Source organism: Sinocyclocheilus anshuiensis, unplaced genomic scaffold, assembly GCF_001515605.1.
Source record: "Sinocyclocheilus anshuiensis isolate Anshui unplaced genomic scaffold, SAMN03320099.WGS_v1.1 scaffold54, whole genome shotgun sequence".
Classification (NCBI taxonomy): domain Eukaryota; kingdom Metazoa; phylum Chordata; class Actinopteri; order Cypriniformes; family Cyprinidae; genus Sinocyclocheilus; species Sinocyclocheilus anshuiensis.
In genome coordinates this window covers 1,357,586-1,369,487 of record NW_015547654.1, presented here as the reverse complement: position 1 = coordinate 1,369,487, position 11,902 = coordinate 1,357,586, and the positions used below count along the sequence as shown (strand labels likewise).

General features: G+C 38.7%; 1 protein-coding gene across 3 annotated transcripts in view; it reads right to left on the bottom strand.

Annotated features, from left to right (window-relative positions):
* Positions 1-11,902, bottom strand: part of ripor2 (RHO family interacting cell polarization regulator 2) — an 89,088-nt gene that overhangs the window by 7,721 nt on the left and 69,465 nt on the right. For all 3 annotated transcript variants that reach the window (XM_016504363.1, XM_016504362.1, XM_016504364.1), the window contains exons 7-16: positions 7,706-7,855; positions 6,110-6,173; positions 5,972-6,015; positions 5,493-5,618; positions 5,048-5,196; positions 4,685-4,814; positions 1,809-2,441; positions 1,047-1,219; positions 764-929; positions 444-576 (exon numbers count right to left, since the gene is read on the bottom strand). In XM_016504363.1, coding sequence (XP_016359849.1) covers positions 444-576; positions 764-929; positions 1,047-1,219; positions 1,809-2,441; positions 4,685-4,814; positions 5,048-5,196; positions 5,493-5,618; positions 5,972-6,015; positions 6,110-6,173; positions 7,706-7,855 — 1,768 coding nt within the window. The remainder of the gene's footprint in view (positions 1-443; positions 577-763; positions 930-1,046; positions 1,220-1,808; positions 2,442-4,684; positions 4,815-5,047; positions 5,197-5,492; positions 5,619-5,971; positions 6,016-6,109; positions 6,174-7,705; positions 7,856-11,902) is intronic.

Genomic DNA, 11,902 nt, shown 5'->3' with positions numbered 1-11,902 from the left:
ATCATAGCACGTCAGCTGTCTTAACCGTGGCTTGTGTACTGCATCATCACTGTGTCTGTCACGCGACTCTGTTGTCCTTTCGGGCTTGAACTGATGGTAAAACTAACAACATTATTAACTGTCTTGATATTTACTTTGAAAGCTGAAGCTCGCGATTATGGTAAGGGGCGTTACATTTCCGACGCGTGCTTGTGGTGTTCGGCCAATCACAATGCACTGGGTCAGCTGGCCAATCAGAGCAGACTGCGCTTGTCAAAGGAAGGGGCTTTGTTGAAAACGACGTGTTTGAGAGAGGCGGGGCATAGAGGACCTACAATAATGTACAGTATTTGAAAAATAATGTTTTTTGAACATTAAAGCATGTCAACATATTCTGTTACACCAAATACACAAAATAATGATCTTTAAAATAGCATCATATGACCCCTTTAAGCTATACTCACCATCAGACACTAAAATACAGCTGCCCGGTCTGTCAAAGATTTTCTCACTGAGATCCTCCAACAGAAGTGTTTGAGTTGTTAGTTTGTGCAGGTATGTCTTGTGCTGCGACTGGCTTCCTCCTGAGGTCAACAACTGCATCCCATACATAGAGAAACTTCAGCATTTTATATTAAAAATCACAATGACACAGTTCAATCTGTTTATGCTGTAAATGTGCTGTCTACTGACAATGTTCGGTGTAAAAGACAAAGAAAAATCACAATATTTTGGAATCTGAGAAGGTGAAAATTAAGTTGTAAAGGTGGAAAAACAGAATCACCTGAATGAGATGACTGCAGTATTGTAGATGAACAACAATGGCCACATCTAGGTTTTCGTTTCCTGTGGTGAGAGGCAACGGGCTGCCGGCCACACTGTTCCCCACACCAGTGTCCTCTGTGAGGGCTTCACTCAGGTGGCCTCTTGCTTCTGGATGTTGGCCTGACCTGTTGAACATGCAAGACATACTGTCACCACCAGAGGGCGCTACCCAATCACAACTACCGAGACCATGAAGTTCCTCAGAGAAACCTGACCACCAAAGGGTTTAATTTCCAACTCACCCGATTCTCTCTGACTCCATGTCAAAGAAGACAGCGTGTGAGAGGGTGGCAGCATCATCTCCTGTGTCATCGTCATCAAAGTCAGAGGTGTTGAGGAAGTCGAAACTTTCCAGAGCGCTCTCCACTGTCAAACTGAGGCTGGATGAACGGCTCCTATGAGCAGGTACCCGACACTGAGGAGAAACAACAACCTTCATTCAAGACTGAGATCATCTGAGACAAGGGGCTTGTTCACACACAACAAGTTCTTGCATTCCAATTTGCTGCTTTTCAATTATTTTATTCTTCTTGTGCATGACAGGACACTCTAAAAACGTGATGCTCAAAGTTAAAAAACACTTTCAATAAGCCAAGAGGAGACTGCTTCCCTGTTGTAAACAAAACTTGGTTCTCACGAGACTAGCATATTCTCACCAGAGCTTACGCTACGCCTACGTCCTCCGTCATCTGCTGGAACGCCACTCTCTTATGAACGTGTTTATGACAGCGGAAGCTAGGGATTACAGTTTTCTTACATAAATGCATCGCTTCACTTCAGGAGTGAAGGTGGACTCAATCAAGGTGGACTCAAGACCAAATCCACCCTCAAGTCTTACAAAACTGTGCATTATCTGAATGCTAGACCGCCCTTTTCTTGCTAACCGTGGATCTTTGATACCTAAGTTCATGCTAATCAAATGAACCAAGCTTCATGATCAAACAAACTGCATCAAAATTTCAACAGTAACTCTTCTAATTAAAGACCACAGAAAACTCGTTCACCTTAAACATATCTTCGAGTCTCATGACCTCCTGCTCCAAGTCCTGCAGCTCCCCGCAGCGCTGGCCTAAGCTCTCCAGCCGCAGGAGCAGGGACTGAATGGCCTCCTCCAGGCTGCTCTCCTGGAAGGTCCTGCTGCTCTCTCCAGACCAGCTCACAGTGCTGGCCTCGGGCAGCATGTCAGAGGAGGTGAGCCTTCTCACCAGCTGCCTGGTCAGACTGCCTTCCTCCCCATCCAGCTCCACCGGCTTCAGCTCCAGGGCTTCATCAGGCATGTTGGGCTCCAAGAACACCACATCCTCGGGTCCCACCGCAGACAGCTGACTCTCGGAGCACAGCGAGTGGGCCGTCGAGCCTGTGCCATGCCCCTGGGCCTCAGCCTGGTCCCACTCCAGGTCTGGATCGCTGACACTGCCGCAGTCTTCCTCCACACACTCCTCCTCAACCGGCTGGTCCTCAGAGGCTGGAGCTGGTTCAGAGGGAGGGTCCGTCTCAGGGGGCGTGACGGTGATCTCAGGGTTTGACTGGATGGGGGTGGGGCTTGAGGTGGGCGTGTCAGAGAAGGTGAAGGACAGGCGCTTGCATTCGGCCACACTGCAGCCTCCGTTCTCAAAGACGTCGTCTGGTAAAGTGGACTGTTTAATGGAAAGAGAAAGAAAATATGGTAAATATGGCTCCCTGATGTCATTTATTCCTATCAGCACTATTATCTATAGTAGTTTTAGTGATCTAAAGATGCAAACAATATTTTCTGTCCAAAAGTCAAGCACACTAAAGAGCAGCAGAACAATTAAAGACTTCCATGAAATGGTTTTTAACACAGGGATTCCCAAATGTTTTGTCAGCCAAAACTGTTTGACCTAAAACACTGACCTGATGTAAATTCTAAGTTAATATGTCTATATTTTAACAACATTTGCATGTTCTCATTCCTCTGTTAAATACACCACTATTCAGATGTTTGGGTAATTTTTTTCTATAATGAAATTCATAGAAAGGATGCATTAAATTGATCAAATGTGACAGTAAAGACATTACAAATGCAGTTCTTTTAAATGTTCTATTCATCAGAGAACCCTGATAAAAACCAGAACTACTGTTTTAACATTGATGTTTCTTGAGCAGCAAATCAGTATATTAGAATGATTTCTGAAGGATCATGTGACACTGAAGACTGGAGTAATGATGGAGTAAATAGCTTTTCATCAACTCAGGAACCTCCAGCAGTTCCTTCTTTTGGGAAACCCTGGTTTAACATATCCAAATGTTCTTTCCAGGAAGTTGGGGTGGGACATCTCACAGACTGTTCATTGACCATGAGATACATACTACACATAAAACTGGAAAGCAATTGTGAAAACTACAACAACCTTTGCTTAAAATAATCTAGGCTGATTATAAGTTTACATGTGAGTGGCTTAAACATGTAACTTTAAGATGGTCTATTTCATTAGGCAGGGGGTTCTTGGTCAGATTTTCATTTACTGTAACCGAACAAAAATTTCTATATGCTCTTGTGGATAGGATTAGTAGATATTTTAAGTCCATCATCCTGAAAGAAAAATGTCTGCAAAATTTTTTTTTGCTGTTATTTGCCCACAAAAGGCCTCAAAGCTAACATGAACTCTCCCGTTAGGAGTTGCCACAGTGGAATTATCCGCACAAAAGCTAACATGAACTAAAAGCCACAATTTTTTATTTCATAGGGTCTTTAAACATCATAATATTATAGTTTGGAAAAGTGTATGTGTGAATGTGAGTGAGAAGAAACGTGTGTGTTTGTGCGTGAAAAAAGCAGAAAACGCAAGCAAAGAAAAGAGCCACATGCAGATGTTCACTCAGAAGGGCAGGACACATAGTGACCTGACTCACGTAGACCTCCAGACTGGACCTTGAGCGAGGTCTCAGCGCAGCCAGATCGCCAAAAGAGCGACTGCGTCTGAGTTTCTCTAAGAGCGTCTCTCGGAGCGTGTGCAAGAATGAGAGACGCTGACCCTCCCACCGCCGAGGATGCCACTTCTTTGCCATTGACACAAACAAACACACACACACACACACACATGTACACACAACAACCATGATGCACATGGTGCCACAGGGTGAATACAATTCATTAGACACAGCAGCACAGACTAAACATGAACATTCACACACAAGATGCAAGTGCTTTCATATTCAATAATACACACTGAACCCAGAACAGCTAGCCAGACTCAGTAGTGTTATATTTAGTTTAGTACTCAGCTTTTAAGGAGGGAAATGTGACAGTGTGATCTAACACCTGATCTGAAAACCTCAATATCCTGTATCATACTGTATGCACATAGATTCTAGATTCCAGATGTTCAAATAGTTGTATCTCGGTCAAATATTGTCCTATCCTAACACACCATACATCGATGGAAAGCGTATTTATTCAGCTTTCAGATGATATTTAAATCTCAATTTTAAAAAAATGACCCTTATGACAGGTTTTATGGTCCATGGTCACATATTTGAAATGTTTTAAATAGCAAATTTATCATTACAAATGTGTAATTACAAATATATTTAAATACACAGAAGAGATATGTTCAAAGACAATATAGGTAATTATGAAATTTCATATAAAGTTGCATTTAATATAAATTTAAACTATAATACGTTTTCATTTCATTTTAAACAACAGGCAAGTGTCTTAAAACATTTAATGCACACTTAATTATATTCTTTCATTTCTGTACTCATTTTAAAAGAATGCTTATGTGTACTTCTTTTTCACAAGGGCAGGATTTATGTGTGTAATGATGCAGCTGCAAATCAAGTTTATGTGTTTAGCATGGTGATAGAAGCAGGACTTTTAAACAGAACTGAGAGGACTTTTCAGAATTGCACTCACAAAGAAAGACGTGTCCTGCAAAGTGGGCGTCTCGGGTGTGCCTTGGCTGTACACTGAAACTCGTCTCTGAAGGGCGGTGGCTTTACTCACGTTTCCTGAGGACAGTGTCAGATCCTCTACATCAAATGGACTGTAAAAACAAGGCAGACATGCATTCATGTACAGCAATCTAATATCATACTTAAGTATTTAATGAAAGAAAACACTAAAATTATTGAAATAAAAAAAAAACATACGTATTAACTGTTAGGCAGAAGTAAATTCCATGACTGTCCTGAGGAGGGCAGTGTATACCATGACTTTAATTTACTGTGGCTGAAACGCCACACTTCTTATCTTGTTTTATTAGATAACTTCACTTACAACCAGGCGACCTCCAGGTTAAGTTTAATGGTTCCCAGGTCGTTGACGTCTACTGCTACCACCTGAGGCATAGCGGTGAACAAGTCCTTGGTTTCACAGATCACACTACCCACCAAGATGTGAGTGGCCAACCCCTTTAACTCTGTCACCTAGTAGAATAAAGATAATGAATTGAGAACTGTCAATTCAGAAATGTTTCATTCAAGATAAATGCATAGCAAATAGCAGATAAATGCAAATTTATGGGAGTATGTTTTTTCGTGCATTCATCGAGGGTCTAACCAAATATTCAAGATTGAGGGTACGAGATGTAACATTTGAGGAATCAATGTTGATTAATATTGAGGGGACGTGTCTTTTTGAATGTCTTTGGTGGTTACAACCCAGTATGTCACTGTCAGAATTAGTCACATTAATTAATGGACGACTGTGTGGACGAGCCCACCTTGATGTTGATGAGGTCTGTAATGAGGGGCATGAAGATCATCTCCTCTCCATCCCAACTCTGCTTGGAGTTCGTTTCGATCTTCCCCTTCAGTTTCCACCGCTGTCGGCCGTATCGCATGAAAATCTGCCAGAAAAAGAAAGAACAAAAAAATGTCAGAATTAGGAAAACGCTGCCAACACAAGTTCACATAATTGTTAATAGAGCAGTAAAGCAATGGGAGTTTTCAGTGTTTAGTTTTATACAGCCTTGCAAAATCTAATTGGGTTTGGTGGGTTGTATGTACTTGCGGATCAGAAGAGAAAACGTTGCTAGGAGAGCTGTGATTACGAATGAACTGGATGTACTTGGCAGAACAGCAGGCAATTACTACAAGCGTTTAGTAATTTGATAGAAGACAGACACATCTGGCTTTATTACAGAAAAAAAGAATGCATGAATCTCAGTATGTTCTGAAAGTTTACGTATAAACAACTTACCTCATACTGATCGCCGGGACAAAGCCTGGCAAAACCAGCCAATCCTGAGACAGAGAGCAAAGGAGTTGAAAAGTTTGTTATTGATATACAACACATACTTTATAGATTTTTTCCCATTTTTGTGCAAAAATCCTGTACCTTTCATTTTGATATGAAACTCCCCCAACAGGTTCTCCAGCTCGGCCTCAAAAGTGCTCATGTTCTGAGGAGATGGGAACATATGGTAATATGAATGACAGGTGAAATGAGAGATTTAATTGGCCATAACATTTCTTACCACAACTAATGGTATAGGGACCAATTCTCACTATTAACAAGTTGCTTATAAGCATGCTTATTAATAACATATTGGCTGTTTATTAGTACTTATAAAGCACATATTCTGCATGACCATATTCTACATCCCTAATCCTACCCAATACCTAAACTTAACAACTAGCAAATTATTGAGGCAAAAGTCATAGATTATTAAAAGCGAGAACTGGACCTTAAAATAAAGTGTGACCAATCTGCATTATTGTTATTAAATAAATCAAAAAGTATATATATTATATATTTATTATTATATAATGTAATTATTGTAGGCAGTTTGTTTGCATATGTTATGTATAATTCTAATTATATTAAATATAACTGTAGCAAAAGTTTGAAACAAATTGTGATTTTGTTCCTCATATTTTAGTTTTGACCTGTTTTTACCATTTAGTTTGTTTTTGAAAGAAGTCTTTAATGCTTACCAAGGCTGAATTTAGTTGATCAAGTAAAAATAATAAAATTGTGAAATGATATTACAATTTAATTTAATTAACATTAGTGCTGTCAAACGATTAATCGCAATTAATCACATCCAAAATAAAAGTTTTCGTTTACAGTATATATGTATGTGTACTGTGTATATTTATTATGTATATATAAATACAAACACATGCATGTATATATTTATGAAAAATATGTTATGTTTATATGTTAAATATCTTTATATATAATATAAAATATGAGAATATAAATATATACATGTAAATATTTTCAAAATATTTACTGTATGTGTGTATATTTATATATACATAATAAATATACACAGTACACCTACATATATAATGTAAACAAAAACTTTTATTTTGGGTGCGATTAATCCTTTGACAGCACTAATTAACATATTTTTAAAAAATTATTTATTCCTATGATGACAATGCTGAATTTCATTTCTTCTCATTATTAATGTCGAAAAGAGTTGTGCTGTTTTATATTTTTGTGGAAAGTGACATTTTTTCCAAGATTCTTTGATGAATAAAAAGTTCTACAAGAACAGCATTTATTTGAAATATAATTCTTTTGTAACACTATACATGTCTTTACTGTCACTTTTGATCAATTTAATGCATACTTCCTGAATAAAAGTATTAAATTCTTTAAAAAAAAGAACCATCAATAGATATATACACGTCTCATACATACTCAGAAATTTTTGACTGTTGCATCATATCTGGCATTACTAATATGCTGTCGAAAATAGTTAAACATTTAAAAGCTCGTCTTGAGACCTGTATGGCTTATGTAAATGCCCTCTCAGATACAGATGAACCCGAAACCAGCCTAATTACACAGACCAATTAGTCAATTAGTCATTCAGACAATCCACACTCTAGTTGATTCAAAATATGTACTCTGCTGCAGCGTGAACAAAGCGATAAAAAAATGGCCAACTGGTCAGACAAGCAAACATTAATAATGTACCTCTGTATACTCTTTGTATCTGCGGTTGACCTCCGCCAGGCTCTCACGTGTGCCTTTAGTGGAGGGTGAAGCAGTGAAGGCCTGTTTCATCTTACTGGCGCCATCACGCAACCGTCTCTGAATACAAAAGCCCTCGTACAGCTCGTCGACCTGTAAAAAAACACACACACCGCATTGGCACACAGACTTATATTACACAAAAGCAGCACTGCACACGCTCACGCATGCTAGCGCTCACTAAAGATTGCATAAACGCTAGCTTTGATGTCTAAAGTGCTAGCATACATCATTACAGAGCCCTGGGGGTCCCCATTCAGCAGAGAAACGTGGCTTTTACAATCTACTGTAACGTTCTGTCAGCACAATGGAGCGGCGTACTGTACCGAGCGCTGAAAATGAATTTGAACACTTCAAAAGCAAACACAAAATGATGCAGCTCAGCCCTGGGGACAATAGTAATGCCATACTTCTGTGACAGACGAGCAGCTCGGAGTCTCGGCCTTTATCATGGAAATGCACATTTAGCACATTCACAACTCGGTGAACACTGGCCGGCTCAAATTGGCTATGCTAATCCTACCAGAGAGAGTGATTGAGGGGGATGGAGAGATAGCAAGAGGGGCAAAATGAGATGGACCACGAGTGACAGAAACAAGTGAGCCGAAAGGGCCAGCAAGAACAGAGAATGATGGGGGAGAGAAAATAGAGTAGGCAGGAAGAGGGATGGACACTGTAGCTAAACGAGATCCAGCAGTGATTTCCTGTGATGCAGTGTTTCCTGCACCGCTGCTGAATCTGCAGTGCCACAGCAAAATTATACATATATTAGGAAAGTTAAGGTGTTGATATGCCATTATTTGTTGGTTTCCTTTCGACCTGACTTGAACTGATTGTTCCAGTTTGTCTGTTTGTGAGTCAGTGGGAAACTCTTTAAATGCAGTTTATTTATAAAACAAAGCTTTCTACAAAACAAAACAATAATTGATTTCTATTTTAATATATTTTAAAATGTAATTTATTCCTGTGATGCAAATCTGAATTTTCAGCATCATTACTCCAGTCTTCAGTGTCACATGATCCTTCAGAAATCATTCTAATGAGCTGAATTGGTGCTCAATAAACATTTCTTGTTATTATCAATGTTAAAAACAGCTTCATATCTTTGTGGAAATCATAATACATTTTTTCAAGATTCTTTGATGAATAGAAAGGTCAAAAAGAACAATTTAATTAGAAATATAAATCTTTAGTAATGTTATAAAAGTTTTTACTGTCACTTTTGATTACTTTAACGCATCCTTCTGAATAAAAGTATTACTTCACTCAATAAAATATGAACAGCAGTGTATAAAAAAATTTAAATCAGTTGTACTCTTTGGATGGCAACTCCCATTTATAGAAATCTTAATCCGGTTAATGTGAAGCCCATAAAGTGCAGAGCAAGTTCTTTTATTATTTAATTATTGCTTATTTGTATTGAGTTCCAGCAGTGCATTTTGATTCAGTTTCAGTAAATACAGAATGTGTTTTTGTGGTAATGAAATGAGAATGCTCATTACCACACTTGTTTCGTGATTGTTAACAAGCAAACTGCCTACAATATATATATATATATATATATAGTATATACAGTTTTAATCATCTGTCTGAATCATGGACTGAATCAATCTGACATCTCACTGAATCGGCTCGGATGACTCGCTCGCTCACTAAATGACACATTATTAGTAATGTCTGACTCAACACAAGCAGAGAACAGTTACAAAGAGCAGTGTTCAAAATAGGTACATTTAAGTGAGTAAGGTTATTGAAACTTAAATCAGTTTATACCAAGCATACCAAGTTAATAGTGTAGCAGAATGGAGTTTCAGAGTTTTGTTACAATGGTATTTTAATCAAAAGCAATTATATGTTGGAGAAAAAAAGAATTGTTAACGTTTAGTAAGATGTTTTTCGGGTTTGAGGGGGTTGCCCCCCACTGGAAATACAAAATCTTGTAGGAAACCCTGCTGTGATGCCAAGGATGTGCCCTACTGAGCGCCGTTCTGCGAGGAAGTCTGTATGAAGATTTAATCCATAACGTACAGATTCTTCTCTTATAGGAGAAAACAAAACATGTCAAGATACTAAATCAAAAGGAAATATTCAAACATGCAGCGGAGGGGCGTGAAATATTGATGCGGGGCTTTTTGAAGTCTCTCATTAAGGGGAAAGGGTGAGAAACGGGACAATCTAACCCAATTAGTGTGTGTGGTGGGGTATATTAACTGTGCGTATGATGGATGTGCATGTGTGTGCTATGATGTGTGGGGGTTGCTCATGATAAACGACATACATTAGACAAACAGTTAGCTGTGCGCATGTGGAGATAGAGTGTCTGGACGGTGGTCCTGTGGGTTTAATTACACTGGGAGGAAAGACCCCACCCAAGTCTGGAGAACTGCACCAAGTACCACACACGTGTACTGTCACCAATCACAGCTCTAATGTGGTACACAGCTGCCTGTTTATTTGGCTCCATAAAACCCCTTGTCTGACTCCTCTCATCTGCCATAGCAGCTAAGCAGCATGGGAAATTAATCACCATAACCGCCCCCACCCCCGTCCATTCTGGCTGCTGGGTGGGGTCTGATGGGTGAATTTTTATGAGCTGCATTTTGACAATAAATAAGCCTTTGGAAAAATACTGTTTTTCTTAACTCTAGCTATCAGACCAGTGTCCAATTTAAGGGAATTTTCCATAAAATGAAAACACTCAGCAACCAGAGACTTTGAAGCTCCAACAAGAACATAAAGCACCATAAGGTACCATGAAATAGTCCATACAACTCATTCCACAATTACACATTTTAGTAGAATCAAACCCCCAATCTTAGCATTTTTAGCACCCTGGTAGTTCACTAGATTTAACATCTTCTGAGGCCATATGATAGCTTTCTATGAGAAAAAGACCAAAATTTAAAGGGAAAGTTCACCCAAAAATGAAAACTCATAATTCATCAGTCATTATTTACTTTAAATATTTATTTAAATACATTATTTACCCAAATGTCATTCCAAACCCATAAGACTTTCATTCATCTCCAAAAAACAAATTAAGAAATTTTTAATGAAACCCAACAGATTTCTATCCCTCCATAAAAAGTCTATTCCACCAAAACTTTGACATTTCAAAGACACAAATTTCACAAAGAAATAAATTAATCCCTTTAAATTGAGCAGTTTAAAACCAAAACAGATTTAATTTAGACTTTTAATCACATATACATAAACATATATTATTTATTTATTCATCTATACTACATAAGCATTAATCGACGGACATATATAAAACACACCAAACAGGGCAAATGTAAGATCAAACATGCTGGATGCACAAGAACCAATGAGGGTTGATCTGAAACGACTAGTAAATATGGCTGAGCTTCCGTTTACCATGTTTGATGAGCTCTATGTATGTTTTCTGAACTTTTTGAAGCATGAAATGGGATGGAAGTTTTTGTTCCAAAGATAAATGTAAGTCTATGTAAATGTAAGTTATGGATTTGGAATGACATGAGTAAATGACAACAGAACTTTGAACTGTCCCTTTAAGACATTAGTCACTAAAAACATTTCCTTCATCAAATCTCATTGGCAGTGGCACCTCTTGCATATTCAATCATGCCTCAACACAACTGATCATGTAACAACATATAAGCCAGAACCAATCATTATTGTCATAGTGCGCACATATTTGAAGACGCTGTGTGAATATTTGATTGTAAATTAAATTTGAGAGCTTATGAGTTATCCACAGGACACAAAATGTCATCCAACCAATTCTCAACATCTTCTCAAATTGACCAAAGGTATCCATGGAATGAGTCTCAACAGGAGTGACTCGTGACTAACTAGGATAGTGTGCTGCTCAGGTTAGCTGTGGCTGTCAGCAGAGGGTTTGGCAGAGCTTTGTGTTTGATACGGACACAGCAGAAAGAAGGCACTGAGCCATTACAATCGGCTGATACTCTGCCAGACTGATATTGTCTCAGTTAAATATTCATGTCCACTCAATGACCGCTTTCTATCTCATTTGCTGTGCCCACAGCATTTGTTCTCACAGGCAGTGCCCGTGGTGACACACAGACAGGCCTGCAGTGCCTGCCGCAGCATCACCATTTCTTCTGAACACACGTCTGATATATATATATATAT